Genomic DNA, 18,752 nt, shown 5'->3' with positions numbered 1-18,752 from the left:
GCGAGCGCGGACGGCAGCGACCTTCTGCCTTCTCGCCAGAGCTGTGAAAAAATCCTTGACCTGCATTATCGCTGCTGTTTTACAGCCCCCGAGACGTAGTGACCTTTCCCTAATTGATGTGGAAATGGCATTGTTCTTAATGCCAGCCGAGCTCGACGCCCAGATTTATCCTAATTTTTCATTACTGCCTGTTGCTAAAAGGATGAGGGAGCAGCACACCCGTAATTAGCACTGAGTCAGAGCTTCCCTCCTATGACAAATATACCTGTCCTGGGGTGGATTTCCCACTGCTGCTGAGGGAAAAATGAGCTGGCAGCTCTGGTGCAGCAGGTGATGGAGCTGCAGCGCTGCCAGCACGAGGGTGATGGGCGACCTCCAGCATAAATCCATGCCACGGGGCTGCTGGTGTGCTGCGCCTCCTCGCAGAGCCCTCACACACCTGTGGGCAAGTCCTTGCCATTTGGTCTGAGGTCTGTTGCAGCCCTTTCCCCTGGATTTCTGTAGGTGCACAGGACGTGGAGGATGCAGGTTTGCAGGGGAAGCTGAGCACGCGTTGTTTGGGTTCGTGGAGCTGCTCGCGTGTTCCCCTGACCAGGCTGCAAGGGCCGTGTTGTTGTCAGGGGCAAAGAGGAGAGCTCGGGCTCTTCTACGGCCACTTTTCAGCTGTTGCTTCCATTAGATGCTGCTGCTTGGGCAGAGCGGTGCTGGCTGAGCCAGAGCAGCGTGCCCCTGCGTGCCCGTGCTCAGGGCATGCAGCAGAACCAGTGGCAGTGCCAGTGTGGCTTTCCCAGCAGCGTGCCAGGAACAGGGGGAGATGTCAGCCTCCTGCGGCACGCGAGAAGCGCTTTTCCATACCCGGGGGTGCTTCAGGCAGAGCATGTGCTCCTCATTAATCCCTCGTAAAACCTACACTGCACCTGCAGGCTGCAGCTCGGTGCTGAATTCCCTCTCTCTTGGCTGTGCGTGTCCTTGCCCCGTGCACAGCTCAGGGCTGAGGCTGAGGGGCAGCGTTTGGGTTCACTCTGCCTCGGCTCTGTGCTGCCTGAGCAAACCGTGCAGGGGAGCGCTCCTCTGCTGCCTGGCCTCGTTCATCAAAACGATTCTTGGAAAAGATTGCATGAGGGCTGGCCTCTGCATCCTGCCAATTTTTCTCTCTCTCCGTTAGAGCTTTTCGCTCTGCAGCACCTGGGTTTTGCTGCTGCAGGGGGAAGCAGCGCTGGTTTGGCACGTCGTGTTCCCAGCAGGCTGGTGGCTCTGTGCATTTAATAAGCTGTGACCCTCCGGAGCAATGATTTTGTTTTGACAGAGCCACCATGGGAAAGGCCTCAAACAGGACAAACAGTCTCTAGGGTCTGCATCTTGGCTCAGTGACCATGCCCTGCAGTGTGCAGGGGGATGTTTCCAGGCTCCTCTGCCCTCCAGAGCGGAGCTGGAGCCTCGCAGTCTGTGCCGGGACGGATGTGCCATGAGCCCTCCCGTGCCATGGGCACTGCCAGCAGCAGGTCCCTGCTTTGCCAGATGTTTTGTGGCAGTCAGGACGGTGCCATGAGCAGATCCAGCCCAGGGCCATACCCTGACATTGCCTCTCCTTTTTGGGGCCGTGGCATCCTCAGGCGGCTCCCGCCCCGGGCGGGCTGTGTCTGCGCGCAGCGAGTTATGGCGCTATCTGTTCAGAGCCCTGACATCTTTATTACAAACAGTCGGGGAAATGCAGCCAGAATGGCAGATTTCTTTAATCATGCTATTACACAGCTCTTCCCTTTGTTATATATAGGCTTTAATATGTCATACATCAGGCAATGGGTCAATGGAGAATAGACTGCAGGATTTAGTGCAGGACAAATAAATTAGCCATTCAAGCCAGGAGGAGCCTCCTCTCTCCCTGCTTCCCCACCCAGGGTAATAAAGAGGAACAAGCAGGCTTTTTTATTTGTCCCATTAGCAGAGCAAACGTTTTCATGACAAAATAAGTGGAAGAGAAGGGCCGGGCTGGCAACTTGTGCCCAGAGCAGGGGAGGCGGCTGAGCGGGGCTGCTGGGCTCTGCCTGCTGCAGGGGCAGTGCCAGCAGCTGCGGGATGTGCCCGGGGTGATTTCGGGAGGGCTCCAGCCCTATTTCTCTTAGCAGGGTGCCCAGCTCCCAAGGACTCCCTGAGCATCGGGGCGGGCTCATTGGCATCGCCTCCTTTGCTGCTCTTGCCCTGAGGGAGATGAATCTGGTGCCTCTGAGAGCTGGATGGAGCTGGTGCTCGCCCTGCACGGCCCCGCTGCTCCTTTTAAATAGGGCAGAGTGGGGCGGCTGGGGGTGCTGCCCTGGTGGGCAGCATCGTGCCAGCTTTTGTAAGGGCTCGTCCTCGCTGCAAGCCCCAGGGCTGGCTCCTCGCTGCCTCTGCCCAAAGACACCACTCGGAGGTCTCTGGATGACTTTGTTCCATTTCTGCTCGTTCCCACCGTGCTGCCGTGCCAGCTGGCTGCTGCTGCAGCATCTCTCATTCCTAGATTTGTAAAAGGATTTATCCCGCAGCTTGTTTCCCTATTGATTTTAATCATTAAGCTGGAGCCACTATTGCTGGATATAAATAATTTCCTCTGCCAGCGTCCACCAGCTCTGCGTGCGGGGGATGCTGAGAGCTGTGCTGCTCTCGGGGTTACAGGGACAGCAAACATTGCCGGGGCTCAGTAAGGTGATCCTGGATTTTGAGGGATTGGCTCCTAATCCCATCAGCTTCCATAACCACATCTGCCGGGCTGGCCTGCTGAAGCTCTTATTGTGCACAGGCGCTGCTGCCGATGCCTGGCTGGCAGCAGCAGGCTCAGCCTGCTCCCAGCCTCCCCGGGCTGCCTCTGGACATCTCTGCAGGACTCTGGCAGGTCTCTGCCCAGCCCCACGGCTTGAATGTGGGGCACTGAGCACCACGGGGGCAGCAGCACGTGGGGAGCCCTGCGCAGGGCAGGCAGACCCAAAGGCATTGCTCTGAGATCCCCCAAATTTTCAGCTATCCTCTGAGCAAAAAACAAGTCCTCATATCTGCATGATTACCAGGGGACAAATCTGTCAACCTTTCTCGAGTCACCCAGCATTCTGCTGACATGCTGAGCATCTTGCAAAGCTGGGAACGTCACTGCAGCTGCTGTTAGCAAACGTGCAGGGGGTAACGGGGGGCACCCCCGGGCATGGAGGGGAGCACAACCAGCAGTGCCCGAGGTGGGGAGCTGGGGCTCCAAGGGCCCTGCAGGTTGTTGCTGACAGGGGGCTGCAGGAGGAGTTAATGGGCTTTAAGGAGGAAAAAGGGTTTTGGGTGTGTTTGTGGTGTCAGACTGGCAGGGAGGCCAGCGCCCAGCCCCATCCACTGTGGGAAATTACAAGAGCAGGCTGTAACAAATGGTGTGAAGCTGAGTAGCATGACAGTAAAGGGAATTAGTGAAGTACGTGGCTGCTGACTTACTGAAGGTGTGCTGCAGTACCCGAGAGCTGCTAAACCAGCTGGAAGCCTCAAGGAGCACGCTGGGGTTCCCCTGAGTTTCCATCCAGGATGCCTCCAGCAGTGTGGGTTGGTGCTGGGGGCTGGAGCTGTGCTCACTGCTGGGAGCCGCTGGGACACCGGGAGCAGCGCCTCTAATTTAGCAGGCTCTTCTAATTCAGCAGGTTCTAATTTACCTTGTTCCATCTCGTTCCTCCTCCTGTTCCTCCAGTCGGCCGCAAGCAGTTCATGAAGTTCGAGTGGGCGAACCGCGCGGCCGACGTGCTGGGCTGCGAGCTGGAGGAGCTCACCACCGCCGTCTTCAAGCACCACCTCAAGCAGATCATCGCCCAGGCCACGGCACGGGGCGGCCGGCTGCCCCCCGAGGAGGACAGCCCCTCAGGTGCCCCAGTGCTATGTTCTTTTTCCCTTTACTTACAGAATTCCTACTTCCATACGGGGTATTTCTATTTATCTATGGAAATTCTGTGCTCTGCACTGCTCCTGCCTCTGCCATGGGGACAGGCAGTGTGCCTTTTCCTTTTCAGGCAGTGAGGTCCATGTAAATGCATTCATATTAATCAAATTATTAACCCTGCCTTGCCATGTCACTGTCCTCAGCTCTAGAGCTGACCCCACGTGTCGCTTGGTAAGGACACCTGAAGGTCAGGGAATTCAGTAATGCCACTGGAAGATAAGCGATGGGGATAAATGCTGTGGGAGCTCTCCCTAGAAATGGGAAGGGAAAAAAGGAAAAAAAAAATGCCCAGGGAGAGCAGGGTGGGCTTCCCCCTGTGCCTGCTGAGGACACAGCACCAGCACTGTGCTGTGTGTGCCCACACTGTGAGCGGCTCCAGCGGTGTGTGTGCCGTGCTAGTGCCTGACAAATTGCTGCTGAGCCACCATAAACTTCCCGTTAGCGTACGGTCTGATTCATGGGGGCAGATCCAGCCTGCACGGGGAGGGGATGAGCTACGGCCCAGCTTTAAGGTCATGCTGCCATGCCTGGCGCATCCTCAGCAGCCCCGTTACAGCCAGGGCTCTGCAAGTTACCATGATAAAAACAAGTGCTTGCAATGCTTCCACCTCCTGCACACGCAGCAGGCGCTGGAGGTGTGCAGCCAGCTGGAGGTGTGCTGCCAGCTCTGCTTCATGGGGCAACCAGGCAGCAATAAATGTTGTGTTTTTGCTCCTTTGGCAGGGCCGAAGATGACGGGCGTGGAGTGCGTGGAGGGGATGGCTGCGGGTCTCTACGAGGAGCTCTTCGCTGCCCTCGTCTCCCTCATCAACAGGTACGGAGGTGCCGAGCCCCGGGCACTGTGCACCGAGGAGCTGCTGCTCATTTATCCATGGCAGATGTGGCTTTGCAGGAAGGAGCTGAGGGTACCAGGGGGTGTGGAGCAGTAAATGGCCAGGGCATCCCACATAGAGCCATGGCAGTGCGGGGAGGGAATCGCTTCTTGCTGGAAGCTTGATGGCAAGCGAGGATTGAAATGTCAGGAACAAGAGGAGTCACCTGCCAGTCACCTGCCTGTCCCCAGCACCTTTCCTCTGCCCATTTCCATCTGAGAGCCAGGGTGGGAAGGACAACTTCCACGTGCCAGTGTAAATCTGAAAGGCTCTCCTGAGATAAATTCCATAGTTTACACTGGGGTGGGGATCAGACCCCCAGAGCATTCAGTTTCCTCCGTTCCAGTGTTCAGCTCAAATTGTTGAAGTCAGCATCCACAAAAAGCTGGTGTTTGGAAATACTCCGTATTGTTGCAGCAGGGTTATTTTTACCTGCAGTCGAATATTTTTATTCTAATTCCTAGCAACCACATTCCGAAGGGAAATTGCTGGTGGTACTCTAAGACCTTGCAGAAGGTTTTCTTGAAAAACAGTGTTAAATCAGGATGTGTCCCACGTCCCCCATTCCCTTTAAAGCCAGCACTGTTTTGCCTGGCTCCCTTTCCCACAGCAGCCCATTGTAAATACACCTGGGTTTTGTCATCCAACCTGTGCTTTCATCGGGTGCTGCACCCTCAGCACCCTGTGCTATCGAGGAGCAATGCAGCTCCTCTAATTTTCTCTAATCAGGGCAGGCTGCCTGGCAAAGGGGCTGGGGACAGGCAGCAGGCAAAGCACTGAGAGCACCACGCATTAAACCAAAGCATAATGTGCCTTAAAAACAATCCCAGAGACTTGTCATGCTCCCCTGCTGTCCTTATCTGAAATACTGGAAATGGCTGCAAGTGCCATTCTGAGAAGTAAACATCTCTGTTTCTCCAAGGAACCCTCTGGATGTTGCTTCTCAGATCAGTTCCAGCCAGGGATTCCCTCAGGAGCAATGGTCTCCTCCTGCAGCAGCACTCAGGAATTTGGAAGCTCCTCAGTAGCCACTTCTGCATCAAACTTTGCGTGTTTGGGTTAGGATTCAGTGCTTTAAACAACCACAGTGTCAGGGTGGGAAGGGCAGCATCTCCACCTAGGCTGGCAGAAGCTGTTCAGCTGCAGTAGATGAAGGAGGAGGTGGGTGAGACTCGGACTGAACAGGACAAGGAGATGAAGGCTGTTGGTGCTCCTGGCTGGAGGCACGGGCAGGGGAAATCGGCACTGGGGCCATCACAGCCACGTGGGATGATGCTAACGAAGGGATGTGCACAGCTGGGGAAGAAGCTCTGTCACCCCTGGGCACAGCACGGCGTGCCCCTGGGTAAAGCCCCGTGCTGTGCGTGACCTCCCCCAGGTCCTTCTCGTCCCAGCACCTCTCCATGGGCTCCATCGTGGTGGTGGACACCCCCGGCTTCCACAACCCGCGGCACCACGGCGGGGAGCGCGCGGCCACTTTTGAGGAGCTCTGCCACAACTACGTGCACGAGCGGCTGCAGGCCCTCTTCTACGAGAAAACCTTCGTGTCGGAAATGGAGAGGTACAAGGAGGTGAGCGCGAGGGCTGCGGCCGTGGAGCTGCCTCCCCTCCCAGCCCCTGCACACGGCTCCCTGCGCCCCAACGCGGTGAGACAGTGAGCGCCCAGGAGCTGCGATGGCCGGAGTGCTGCAGGAGGGCTCCGTGTGGAGTGGTGGCACGAAGCCTCTTGTCCCCCTGCTGTCCCCATCACAGGTCCCTTTGGATGTTTGTGACACAAGGGAAATGCCAGGCGGGGCCGGGTGTCCCCCTTGGCACGCTTCTTCCCGCTCAGGAGGCTCTGCACCTTCTGATAACACAGCTGGGTTTTTTCCTAAATTACCTCAGGTGCTGAATAATAGAGAAAGGAAATAGAAAGGAAAATGATCAATTATTGCAGAAATAGTGGTTGAAAAATCTACTGGCAAAGATGAACTTATTAGCTTTGCAGCAGTTCCTTTAATACCTCTAGCTCGGGAAGAACAGTCGAATTGCCGTGACTTAATATTCACACCTCACTTGCACCAAGTGTATTTGTGCCCTTTGCTGGTTTCCAACCGAGCATGAAATGGAGGAGGGCTCGGCAGGCCGGGCTCGCCTCGTGCTGCCTGCTGGCTGGGACGGGGGCATGGTGGCTTTGTGGCCGGGGCAGTGACTGTGAGCCCTGGTGGCATGTTGCTCACACAGGAGTGAAAATGAATGGAAGCAACGCCTGCAAGCTGCACATTAAATAATTGATCGTTTCCTTGGTGCTTTCGTGTTAAGTCCTCAATTATTATCATGTCCATTATTGATGTGGCATGTCTGACATTCCCCGAGTGCTGCAGGAGCCCTTTCAGCACGGTGTCCTGAGCCTCGGAGGTGCCCTCGGTGGCAGCTCCGCTCCGTCTTCCTCCCCGCCGTGCGGATGTGCCTGCTCCTGGATCCTGACGCCAGACCACGACTCAAGCAAGCTTTTAAATGATGTTTTCCAGGAAAATGTTGAGGTGTCTTTTGATCTTCCAGAGCACTCTCCGCTGGCCACGCTGTCCATCATCGACCTGAACTCCTCACAGGTAACCTCTCCCCGTGGCCCCGTGCAATTCGTTGCTCTGCCTGCGCTTCCCAGCTTCGGGCAGCAGCGGTGTGGAGCGGGGCAGGCGCTGGCTGGAGCTGGCTCCTGTCCCATTCCCGGTGGCCCTGGGGACATCTCCACCCTTTGGCAGCTGCAGGTGCTGCCCGGCAGCCTGGGGGCTGACCGCAGGGGGCTGCTGTGGATCCTGGACGAGGAGGTGCTGGTCCCGGGCTCTGGGGACAGCGCTGCCTTCGACCGCCTCTGCTCCTACTTCGCCCCAAAGGGCCCCGACCAGGACGGTAAGTTGGGGGCAATCCAGATGCTTCCTTACCCCCAGCTGCTTTCCTTCCAGCATCCCCATTTAGTTTGGAGAATTAAAGAATGGCCAGGGGGAGACAAAATGCTCTGCTGGGTGCCCACTGTCTTGTGGCCCCACTGGTGGTGGCAGCCCCATGGGAACCCAGTGACCCCCTCGGGGTGCTGGTGACCCCCTTGGGGTGCTGGTGACCCCCCTAGGGTATTGGTGACCCCCTCGGGGTGCTGTTGCTCTCACAGGACCTGGCTGCGTGCGCAGGTGCGAGCAGGAGCTGCATTTTGAGATCCCCCACCAGCTGGGCACAGACCCCGTGCGCTACGACCTGGCGGGCTGGGTGGGCAAAGCCAAGCTGAACCTGTCGGCAGAGAACGCCAGCCAGCTGCTGCAGCAGTCCAGGCTGTAAGTACCACGGCACCACCAGCAGCCCCGCGGGAGCAGCCTGGGGTGGGGGGGAACCCAGGAAAAGGCTGCTTAGCTCGGCTTTGAGGGAGCCCAGGGGGTTCAGTTAGGGGGTGGGGGGTGGGTGCAGTGAGTGGCAGCCAGAAGTACGTGTTTTGGTTGGGGTAGGTGCTGAACACAGCTGGGAACAGCACTGTGGTGAAGAGCTTTCCACCAAAAGCACCTGAATCAGCAGATCCCATCACTGGCACGTTCAGCAGGACTCCCCTGCACCCATGGGGGAGGCTGGGCAGAGGGGATACGCGGGTGCACCAATGCCAAATTCGCCACTTGGTTGCTGGGTGCTGGGTGCTGCCTCCCCCGTGAGCACGTTGGCAGCAGAGGAGCCCCGTGCATGGCCCCACTGCAGCCCCAGCACCTCCTCTCCTCTCTTGCCCCCCAGGAGCGCGGTGCAGGAGCTGGTCCTGCCGCGCCGCCATGCGCCCCGGGGCTGCCGTGCGGTGGCGGGGCTGGAGGGATGCTCGCAGGCGGCCCTGCAGCGCAGCGCCTGCATCAGGAAGACCTTTGCCAGCAGCTTGGCGGCCGTGAGGAAGAGGTCGGTGTGCGCCCAGCTCAAGCTGCAGGCGGTGAGTGGGGCACGGGGGCACCACAGGGCTTGTGGGCTGGGGGCTTTGCCGCACTGAGACCCAAACACCCAGGGAAAAGGGTGCCACGAGCTCCGTGCCCCGCTGGGCTCTTGGCCAGGGATGCTGCTCTGGTCTCAGGTGGCCAGCGAGCCCCGCAGCACCGCTGCTGCTCGGAAAGGGAAGCGAATTGTAAAGCAGATTACAGGCACACCTTGCTGTGCCGCTGCTTAATCCTGTTAAGGGCTCAGGACTGGCCCCACGAGCTGGTCACACACCAGCCTCCCATTGATCTCAGCCATAACTGGGAGCCTAAATTCTCTCGAGTGTCCTGGCTGTGCCTGGAAAACCCCAACCCTGGCAGCAATTAGGCCACTAGGTGACTTTTTGTAGCCCATCAGCCGAAAACTTGAGGCATGGGGAGGAAGGGTCCCACTCAGCTGCTGCCCCCAGTACGCACACAACTTTTGGCACTGAGATAACTCCTGGAGCTGCCCGGACACCCTGCAACGGGTGCACAGGAGCGATCACCCACCGACACGTGCTGCTCGTTCGCCCCCCAGCCCCACTGACCTCTGCTTGTCCCCCAGGACGCGCTCACCAGCCTGCTGCGGCGCTCCCAGCTGCACTTCATCCACTGCCTTGTCCCTGGAGTGGCAGCGGACGGGGGGGACCCGCTGGCCCTGGACATGCCGTCCCTGCGAGCCCAGCTGGGGGGCACCCAGCTCCTGGACGCCCTGCGCCTCCGCCGCACCGGTACGGCCCTGTCCTGCTCCGTGCGGGGGGGACACTCCATCAGATCCCATATTTGTGCCCCCTTAAGCACATCTCTGGCACTTTTCCCACCGCCTCCACCCTGCCCTCCCCATGAGGGTTTTGCTGTGCTCAGGGCAGCTCCCCGAGCCCATGTCCCCACAGGGAGCCCCCCGTTTGCTGTGCCGCAGAGCCCCTACAGCCCGTTCCCTCGCCAACCCTACAAACCTCCCCCGGCTCGTGCGTCCCCCCCAGCGGTGTCTGCCTGTCCCCAGGGTACGCGGACCGCATGCTCCTCACCCAGTTCCGGCGGCGCTTCCAGGTGCTGGCTCCGGCCGTGATGAAGAAGCACACGTCTGCCTACGAGGTGCCAGATGAGAGCAAGGTGCGTCCTGGGCTGGGGGCACGGGGCTGAGAGCCCCATCCTGGGCTCTGCCGGAGCTCTCCGAGTTCTCCCTGGTGCTGCCAGGTCTCTCCGGGCAGGATGGGTGAGGGCAGTGTCTCCCTGCCCTGGGGCTGTTTTGCAGTTCCCTGCCTGGCTCAGCCACTCCTTGGGGCTGATATTGTGCCTTGGGTTATTGTTGGGGCTGTAGGGTCACTGCCTACAGGTCTGCTGAGCTCCGGCTCTCCCCACAGCCCTGGGTGTTGGTCCTTTAGCCCCCAGCCAGCACTGCAGGACCCTCTGGGGTGGGGGCACCCACCTGGAGCTGCCGGGGAGCTGCCACACGCAGAGCACACCAGGGGGTTCGTACCCGTGAGACAGTCCCCAGGAGCTGGGGATGGAGCACAGCCACCTTCAGCAGGGCTCGGGGCAGCTTGCCAGCTTTTGCCATGCTGCTGAGAAATGGTCTCAAGGTCCAGGAACACAGTAATCATTCCTAGCGTGGGCTGCATTTGCCAGGGTTATTGCACCGTGGAGAGGACTTGGAGAAATCAGCCTGGAAACGAAGCCTATTATTGCTTCTTTTTAATACCCAGGAGCAAACGGCTTTGAAAATCCTGCTGGCTCAGGGCTGGTGGGTGCCTTGGTCGTCTCCTGCCCTGGCTGCGTGCCTGGTAGATCTTATTTTGCAGGGCAGGGCACGAGCTGTGGGACTAGAGGCATGTGCAGAGGGCAGGATGAGTGTGTTTCAGTGGCCCCGTGTGGCTGCACTCCATCCCTTACCCTGATTCCCCAAAACTGGGTGGCTGAGGACAAGCTGGGCATTATCCCTGGGGACCTGGCAGAGCTTGGGGCACATGAGGTTCCCTGGGACTGGACATCACCTGGCTACGTGTACCTGCTCGGGGTGGCTCCTTGCTGCCCATGAAACCTGAAAGTCAAAGTATCTCAGGAATGAAGGGGAAGATCTGCCAGAGTTACTCGTTCCATAATGAACTTGTAGCAAAGTCCTGGGAGAGCTGACCCTGCCCTGTACCAGCCTCCGGGTGAGCTGCTGAGCGCCCAGCGCCAGGCAGAGCCGAGAGGAGATGAATTCTACATGGGCACGTGCTCCGTTGTGCAAACGGCCACAGAGCGTGTGCAAATTCAGTAAAGATCTCAGGATTTAATAAGACGAGTCTGACAGATGGAAAAGGTCAATATTGTTATCAAACACGGCAAGAAGGCAGAGGGGGCGTTGTCAGCAGCGTGTAGCAGGGCATCTGGAAAATCCCACCCTCCCTGGATGGGGTGCCACGAGGTTTTGCCAGCTGGAGGATGCTCCCCTAGCTGTGCCCCCTGCGAGGCAGCTGGAGGTTGTTGTACGGAGCGAAGTGTTAGCTGAGGATTTGGTTACAGTTCCTGTAGCTCTGCGGTTTTCAAATCATTCATTTGTCCAGAAAGTGTTTGTTGCCCTGGGGAGGTGTGTGGCACTTCTGGCTGCTGCTCCCCTGCATGTCTACAGCTCAGTGTGATGAGCGCAGGCTGCTCCGAAGGCTCAGGAAATCCCGTGTGCCCCCCCCAGACCCTGGCGTGTGCTCTGCGGGCAGGCCTGCAGTGAAAGGGGCAGGAGGGAAGCAGTGGCAGGCAGAAAACTCACAGCTCCGTGCCCGTCCTGCTGAAATCCCCCGGGGCAGGCTGCCCTCCTGCAGCCCTTGGGGGCTCCGTGGCGCTGGGTGGGTGCACGGGGCGGAGAGGTGAGGGTGGATGCTGGGGGCCCCACAGACTTGCCCTGTCCCGTGGCTGGTGACTGCAGCCTGCTGCAGGACGGGGTGCTTGCATGCAACTCCGTGACCTTTTCCTTCCCCACAGGCCATAGAGGAGCTCTTCCAGGCGCTGGATCTGGAGAAGAAAAGCGTGGCGATAGGACGCAGCCAGGTACGGTGGCCACCCCGCTCCTCCTCCCTCGCTGTCAGGGCGTGCAGCACAGCCAGACCTGGGCCAGGGGCTGCTGGCTACCTGCAGCCTCCCGAGGTGGAGAAAAAACATTTCTGTGCTGCAGAGCTTCCCTCTGAGCCCCTGTGGGCTGGGAAACAAAGCCCTGACAAAAAACGGAGCAGGTAGCTCCTAATTTGATGGCATTACCCTGGGTAAATTCTGTGCCTGGTTCCCAAACCCCAGCCCCTCCTGGCATTTCCATACCTAACTACCTCTGATGTCTCATGAAGGTAAACGGGGCTTGGGCAGCTCCTGGTCGTTGGTGGGTTGGGTTAAAACTGGGCAGCTGCAGGTGCAGGAGTTGTCACAGCAACGGTGTTTGAACTTAAAATTGATAATCTCAGAGCAAAATTAATTTTGTATGCATGCTTGCCTTCAGCTCTCGGAGTCTATAAAGAAGGAATTCATGAAACGGTTCTGTGGAGCAAAATAACTTGCTTTTATCCTACATGGTGCAGTTTGCAATTATCTCTTCTATAAAACCCTTGTACTTAATCAATAGCACGATAGCAGCTCCAGTCACATCTTGTTATATAGGAGTTGGTTTTGCCATCACTTTGAGCATTGATTTTGTACTAGCTTCTAAAACTCACTGGCTTGTGAAGTTAATACAGACATTAATGAGACAATCAAATAGGTGGTGAAGCAATCATAGCATTATCTCAAGACAGTGAGCTTCCTTGGGATTGTTCTTTGATTCAATTTGGTGTCTCTAAAATGCAGCTCGTTAGGTGTGCCACCAGGTTCCCAAATGCAGCTCGTTTTTTTTATGGAAGCTGCGTTATGCAAACGGCTCCCGGGGTTTGGCAGTGGCTGCTCACACACCCCGAGAGCTTCGCCAGGCAACGACCGAGAAACATCGTAGGCTCTGGGAGATCTGTAGCAGACTAAATTCAATGGCATCAGCAAATCCACGTTGTTTAGGCTGTGTTTCCAACAAGTTCAGATAAAGAAAATGCCGTGGATAGTTTTGTTTTTCCCGTTGTACACCATCACCTTTTCTGTTATCTGTGTGCACGTGCTGGGAATGGTGTCACAGCAGAGGAACCGATGTCACCCCCGCAGCACGTGGGAGAAGTGCCGTGTCCCAAAGGAAAACTTTGGGGGCTTGCAGCACCTTGCAGTGCTGGATGCTGATGTCAAAGCGGGGCAGAGAAGAGGCAGGGACGGAGAGAGCAAGGGCCAGTCCTGAAGGGTGCTGGCAGCCAGGTCCCCCAGCCCTGTGCTCCGCTGCTGCCTGCGGGGGTCTCGGAGCCCCTCCTGGGTGCACAACGTCCTCTGCTTGCTGTCAGGTGTTCCTGAAGGCGGGCGTGATGCCCAGGCTGGAGAAGCAGCGCGACAAGCTGATAGCCCAGAAGATAATCCTCCTCCAGGCCGCCTGCAAGGGCTTCCTCAGCCGCCAGCAGTTCAAGAGGCTGAAGGTATCCATCCCCTGGGCTGTCACACCCCATGCCCACCCAAACCCAGCTTGGGCCACTGCGTGTGTGCAGTGCTGCTGTGCCACAGCCCAGAGCATCCCGGCGGGGCTGTGCACAGCCCTGGGAGCACAGCAGGCTGCTCCTTTGATACCGTGCCCTGCCCTGATGCTGCCCCTTAGGGATCCGAGCCCCTCGTCCCTGCACCCCAGCCTGGCCCTTCCCCGTGCCTGCTGTGGCTCAGGGGGGTCACTGCTGGCTGTGTCCCCTGCAGGTCCAGCGCCTCGCTGCCCGCTGCATCCACAAGAACCTGCAGCTCTTCCAGGCCGTCCGGCACTGGCCCTGGTGGCAGCTCCTGAGCCGCGTGCGGCCCTTGCTCAGTGTCAGCCTGGCGGAGCAGCAGCTCCAGGCAAAAGAGGTAAGCACCACATGGTGGGATGGGATGGGATGGGTGGGATGGGGCAGGGTCGGGTGGGATGCTTTAGGAGCTCTGCCTCGTGATCTCGGACAGCTTGCTGGGGCTGGGTCTGCTGAGCTGAGCTCCTGGAGATGATGGATGAGCTGAGAACCCAAGCTCGATGCAGGGGATTGTGCTCTGTGCTATCAGCAGAGCTGTGCCTGCTTCCACCTGGGATGGAGCTGGTGCTGGGAGACCTCCCTGGGCATCTTCTGAAGGTTCAAACCTTCCTCACATTGTGCTGTGCTGAATTCTTACCCTGTCTTCTCCAACATCCTGCTCCTCCTCTGGCCTTAGGGAAGCTTTACCGAGATATTTTCAGGCTTGCCCACGGTGAAAGCTGGCCAGATCTCTGCCCCTCTCTCCAAACCCACCTGGTAGCCCCCAGGCCCCACTGCCCGCTCACCTCGGGTTTATCACATCTCTGCACAGCCCCGGCCATCCAAGTAGGGCAGCGCTGCCACGAGCGGCGATCCCAGCGGTTACGGCCAGGCTGCCTGAAAAGGACCCGCAGCAAACGCTGTGCCTTGGTAGCTGCTGCCTCTGATAGCCTGCCAGGGCTGCAGGAGCACTTGATGAGCAAGATTCAGACGTTTGGATGCTTGTCCAAGCTTTTGAGGCCGGCTCCTTTCTCATGAAATGTGCTCTGTGCGGAGACCAAAGCTGACATTCCCTCCAATGAAATTCGTGTCAGGAGCTGTAGTCCCAGCGATTTGCAGTGCTCAGCCTTCAAAGCTGCCTGGTAAATTTTCTTAATAAGGCAGCTATGTCTCTCCCACTTATTTTTAACAGAAAACAAGACATTCATAACTGAACTGAGGCTGCTGGAGCTCTCAGTGTGTGTTTCCTTGCAATCTTACCTAGGAGGAGCTGGCGGCGCTCAGAAGAAAGCTGGAGAAATCGGAGCAGTCCTGCAGCGAGCTCAGGCAGAACACGGAGAAGCTGGAAAGCAAGGTAGAGCTGAGAAGGTCCTCTGCAGCACCCCTGCTTGCCTGCATTGGAAATTAAGATTTAGCAGGATGAATGTAACCAACAATGCAGGTGCCAAATGCTGCTGCTGTCCGCGCAGCTCAGGGAAATGCTGCAGGCTGGGCTCCCCAGCACCGGGTTGTTGGCATTCGGCTGGTGCCGTGGTGGCTCTGGGCATGCCTTAGTGCTCCGTGAAGAACTCTTTCTTGTTTCTAATTGACAAAAACATTACAGAGCCATGGATTTCTTCCAGCCACACGTGAAAGGTGTTTGTTCATGTGTGAAGCCAGCAGCTCCTGGTGGAGGTGGGGTGGCTGTTCCTGGCGCAGCAGCGTTCCTCGTTCCTCACTCCTTTTGGCTGCAGAAGTTGCTCAGGGGCTGTTTTTTTAATGCTTCTGCAGCCGAGGGCTGTGGGGCTGCAGCAGGGGGGAGCAGTGCAGGAGGGGACCAGGAGCTGCCACCCCCCTGCTGCACCCTGGGCCCCATCCCAGCGTGTCCCGGGGGAACCCTCGGCACCTGGCACAGCCGCAGGCATCGGAACCTGAGGAGCTGCCGTGCAAAAGCCATCCCTTCTGCTGACAAAAGGCTATAATTAGAATAGGAAATCACGCCCAGATGTATCACGTTCTCATTATGCTCTCCAGGCAGCAGTCTCAGCGACCTCTGCAGCCACCAGAAGTGGCTCTGTTCAATGGGACGAATGCTGGTAACAAGGGGAAAGTGTGCGGGAGAAACATCCCGCGTGGCTCAGGATAGTTGCAGTGTAACAGCCTCGGTCCCCTTTGGATTTACCTGTTTGTCTGAGCTGAGGTGCAGTGCTCTGCTCAGCAATAGGAACAGCCCTCACCGAGTGCCCTCTTCTTCAAGGGGGAGCGGCTAAAGATGATTTCTCTGTTGCTCTGCGTTGGAGATGCAATTGCACCCCTGGGGCTGGGGCTGCCATGGGAAGCTAATGCTTTGTGGCAGACCTAGAAAACACCAGCTCCCCAGGGAAAGCAAGCCTATTGTGTGTACGTACCCAAATTAAACTTGGGGGACCTCTGGAGAGCTCGTGCAGCATGCCTGCATTGTGAAATGCCTTAAAATGCTGTTGGATGCGGGGAAAAAAGCATTTGAAGCCTGCGGGCTTCCCCCTGCCCTGCCCCTCTCAGGGATGGACGCACAGAGCTGGGCTAGCAGGGCAGGCCGTGCTCACAGCTGCTTGCAGAAAGTGCAGCTCATCCTCCCGATTAATAATTCACTCTTTTATTTGTGTGCTTTTTGTTTCGAGCAAAATTTAACATTAATCAGCTGGAACAGTGCAAAAATCTGGTGAGCCACGCAGGCAGCACTGAGCACACTTTGTTGGCTGTTGCCCTTCCCTCATCCCATGGTAGGGCTGGGTTCACACGGGTGGCACTGGGCAGGGTGCACGCCATCTCCCCATCTCCCATCTCCCCAGAGGAGAGGCAGCAGCCAAGTGAGAGCTGTCAGGATGCCGGGTCGGTGGGCAGCAGCTGCCCCCCAGGCGGTGTGCCTGGTGCTGCCCAGTCCAGCGCCGTGTTGCCCCCCCAGATCATCGACCTGACCATGGAGCTGTCGGACGAGCGGCACAAGGGCGATGTTGCCTGCCAGGTGTTGGACGGGGAGCGGGCAGAGAGGCTGCGGGGTGCTCGGGAGCTGAAGGAGCTGCAGGTAGGAGACCCCAGCACCACGATCCCGGCACAGCCTTGCTCTGCCCGAGTGCCCCAGGAGCGGGTTGAGCTGCTCCCTCCTTCCCCGGGCTTCCCCAGAACAAACACGACCAAGTGCAGAAGAAACTGGAGTCAGTGCAGAAGCAGCTGGAGGAGGCCCAGCAGCTGGTGCAGTTGCGTGAGATGAAGATCAGTGGCTCTGAAGGAGGTAGGGCGTCCCTCTGGGGCCATGCATGCTTCAGGGGGCCAGCGCTGCCACCCCAGTGGGGATGGGATGGGATGGGATGGGATGGGATGGGATGGGGTGGGATGGGATGGGATGGGATGGGATGGGATGGGATGGGATGGGATGGGATGGGATGGGATGGGATGGGATGGATGCCACACGAGTTGTGGCAGCCCTGGGTGCAGAAGGCAGAGTTCTTGGAGCCCTGTCTGTGCCCCATGGGAGCCACGCTCGGCCCTGAGCAGTGGCACCCGGGGCTGTGTTTGCAGAGGACGCGTGGCACGTGCGCTTTGACTGCGCCCAGACCGAGATCGCCTTCCTCCAGAAGCGGCTGGCACAGCTGGAGGAGCGGCTGGGTGCCGAGCACAGTGCCCGCACGGGGCTCGAGCAAAAGGCAAGTGCTGCCCGGCCAGCCCCAGATCTCTGGGGGGGAATTTGGGGCACTCAGGGTTGCGCCTCGGAGCAGGGCTGCTGCTGGGCTGGGTGTTGGGGGGCTGAGCCATGGGTCCTGATGCTGATGCAGCTCCTGGGTACGGGATGGGGTTGTGCTTGCATGACCTGTCGCACAAAGAGCTGTTAATGTGAAGAGATGGCAATTCCTGAGCATTGTGGTGAGGAGATAAAAAGGCAGTGTGCTTCCCTGGGCAGTGCCTGGGATCCCATAGGGGTAAAATAAAGAAATGAGAATTGTTCATGCTACATTAAAAAGTAATGAGAGAAGCCGCCCAGCCTTAGGATCTCGGGTAAAGCAAAACATCCCATTTGCTTTCAGATAGTTAGTTTGGAATTACAGGCTTCATTACTGCAGGATTTTGCTTATTTAAAGTCATTCCTTAATGACCTCGTTCCCTGGCTGGCGAGAGCTCTGTGCATCTCCCTGCCTTGTGAACCAACCCCTATGGGAAGCTCCCCTTCTGCACGGGAGCATTTCATTCCAAAACAGCTGCCTGGGGAAGAGGTGCCTTGGGGTGGGGGGGTCCGGGTCCAGCTCTGGTCGTGGTGCCAGCCCCGGGACCCACTCACACACCTCTCCTGCAGCTGGGCGAGGCACAGGCGGCGTGCAAGGCGGCTCAGGTGGCGGCGCAGCAGCTGCGGCGGCGCTGCAGGCGGCTGGCCTGCGAGCTGGAGGACGCGCGGGCGCTCGCCGAGAGCCAGCAGAGCCGCAACCACGAGCTGGAGAAGAGGCAGAAGAAGTAAGGCCGGTGGGAAGGGGATGGGGGGGAGCACAGAAGGGCCAGGTTGGGTAGTGGGGGGCGGTGTGGCACCGCGCAGAGGTGATGTGCGCTTCTGCGCCCAGGTTCGACCTGCAGCTGGCCCAGGCCCTGGGGGAGTCTGCGTTTGAGAGGAGCCTCCGGGAGAAGGTGACCCAGGAGAACTCCTCCCTCAGGTGGGAGATGGGCAAGCTTCAGCAGAGCCTGGAGGTAAGCAGGGGATGGCCCATTTGCTTCGCATCCCAGTCCAGGAGCAGCTCACAAGGCCACCCTCTTTGCAATCACAGCAGAGGCAAAGCCAGCAACGTGACTCTGGTCTCTTTTGGCACAGACATAGGAGGCACCTGATGCCTTTAATAACATTATCCTCTGCTAGGAGAGGCTGTCATGTCTCACGAGCCTCATCCCATGGGGCTGGGGGGCTGTGAGGCCACCCCGGGCAGCACAGGTTGCAACCCAGGGGTGAGGAAAGCGGCACCAGGAGCAAAACGGAGAGGGAAGGGGTTGCGCAGAGGGCTGGGGAGGTCGGGGCTGCCCGCTGCTGGCTGGGCTGTTCCTGATGCTGCAGCTGGAAGCGGTCGGGGTTTTGAGAGTGGTGCAAGTGTGAGCCCACCCTGTGTGCTGAGCCCCCCCGTGCTGACCCCCGCTCTGCCCCCGAGCAGCAGAAGCAGGCGGAGGGGGCCAGCCTGGAGCAGCGGGCGGCACAGCTGGCCACCAGGCTGCAGGAGCTCAGTGCCCCCGGTGCCCCGGATGCCCGCGCCGTGCCCGCGCTCCGGCAGCAGATCTGGGACCTGGAGGCCAGCGCCGCCGAGCAGCAGAAGGAGCTGGAGAGGCAAACAGCTGCCGTCGATCACCTGGAGCAGGTAACGTGGCCCCTATCCGGGCTCGGTGTGCTGGGGATGTTTCTCCCCACACGGGTGGGTCGAGCTGGAGCTCCGGAGTGGGGTGCGAC

The 18,752-nt window shown here is 58.5% G+C and overlaps 1 protein-coding gene across 4 annotated transcripts in view; it reads left to right on the top strand.

The window, feature by feature from the left end:
- Nucleotides 1-18,752, top strand: part of MYO18B (myosin XVIIIB) — a 55,965-nt gene that overhangs the window by 9,471 nt on the left and 27,742 nt on the right. For 3 of the 4 annotated variants that reach the window (XM_068653579.1, XM_068653576.1, XM_068653577.1), the window contains exons 13-31: nucleotides 3,692-3,862; nucleotides 4,661-4,751; nucleotides 6,188-6,380; nucleotides 7,320-7,400; nucleotides 7,551-7,698; nucleotides 7,955-8,114; nucleotides 8,557-8,740; nucleotides 9,328-9,493; nucleotides 9,766-9,875; nucleotides 11,724-11,789; nucleotides 13,142-13,270; nucleotides 13,539-13,682; nucleotides 14,586-14,675; nucleotides 16,245-16,364; nucleotides 16,463-16,571; nucleotides 16,859-16,983; nucleotides 17,628-17,782; nucleotides 17,887-18,010; nucleotides 18,463-18,663. In XM_068653579.1, coding sequence (XP_068509680.1) covers nucleotides 3,692-3,862; nucleotides 4,661-4,751; nucleotides 6,188-6,380; nucleotides 7,320-7,400; nucleotides 7,551-7,698; nucleotides 7,955-8,114; nucleotides 8,557-8,740; nucleotides 9,328-9,493; nucleotides 9,766-9,875; nucleotides 11,724-11,789; nucleotides 13,142-13,270; nucleotides 13,539-13,682; nucleotides 14,586-14,675; nucleotides 16,245-16,364; nucleotides 16,463-16,571; nucleotides 16,859-16,983; nucleotides 17,628-17,782; nucleotides 17,887-18,010; nucleotides 18,463-18,663 — 2,567 coding nt within the window. The remainder of the gene's footprint in view (nucleotides 1-3,691; nucleotides 3,863-4,660; nucleotides 4,752-6,187; nucleotides 6,381-7,319; nucleotides 7,401-7,550; nucleotides 7,699-7,954; nucleotides 8,115-8,556; nucleotides 8,741-9,327; nucleotides 9,494-9,765; nucleotides 9,876-11,723; nucleotides 11,790-13,141; nucleotides 13,271-13,538; nucleotides 13,683-14,585; nucleotides 14,676-16,244; nucleotides 16,365-16,462; nucleotides 16,572-16,858; nucleotides 16,984-17,627; nucleotides 17,783-17,886; nucleotides 18,011-18,462; nucleotides 18,664-18,752) is intronic. The other variant, XM_068653578.1, reaches the window with a different exon arrangement.

The sequence above is a fragment of the Anas acuta genome, chromosome 17 (genome assembly GCF_963932015.1).
Source record: "Anas acuta chromosome 17, bAnaAcu1.1, whole genome shotgun sequence".
Taxonomy (NCBI): Eukaryota; Metazoa; Chordata; class Aves; order Anseriformes; family Anatidae; genus Anas; species Anas acuta.
Note: the sequence above shows the minus strand (reverse complement) of the source record. Positions and strands in the feature narration are given on the sequence as shown.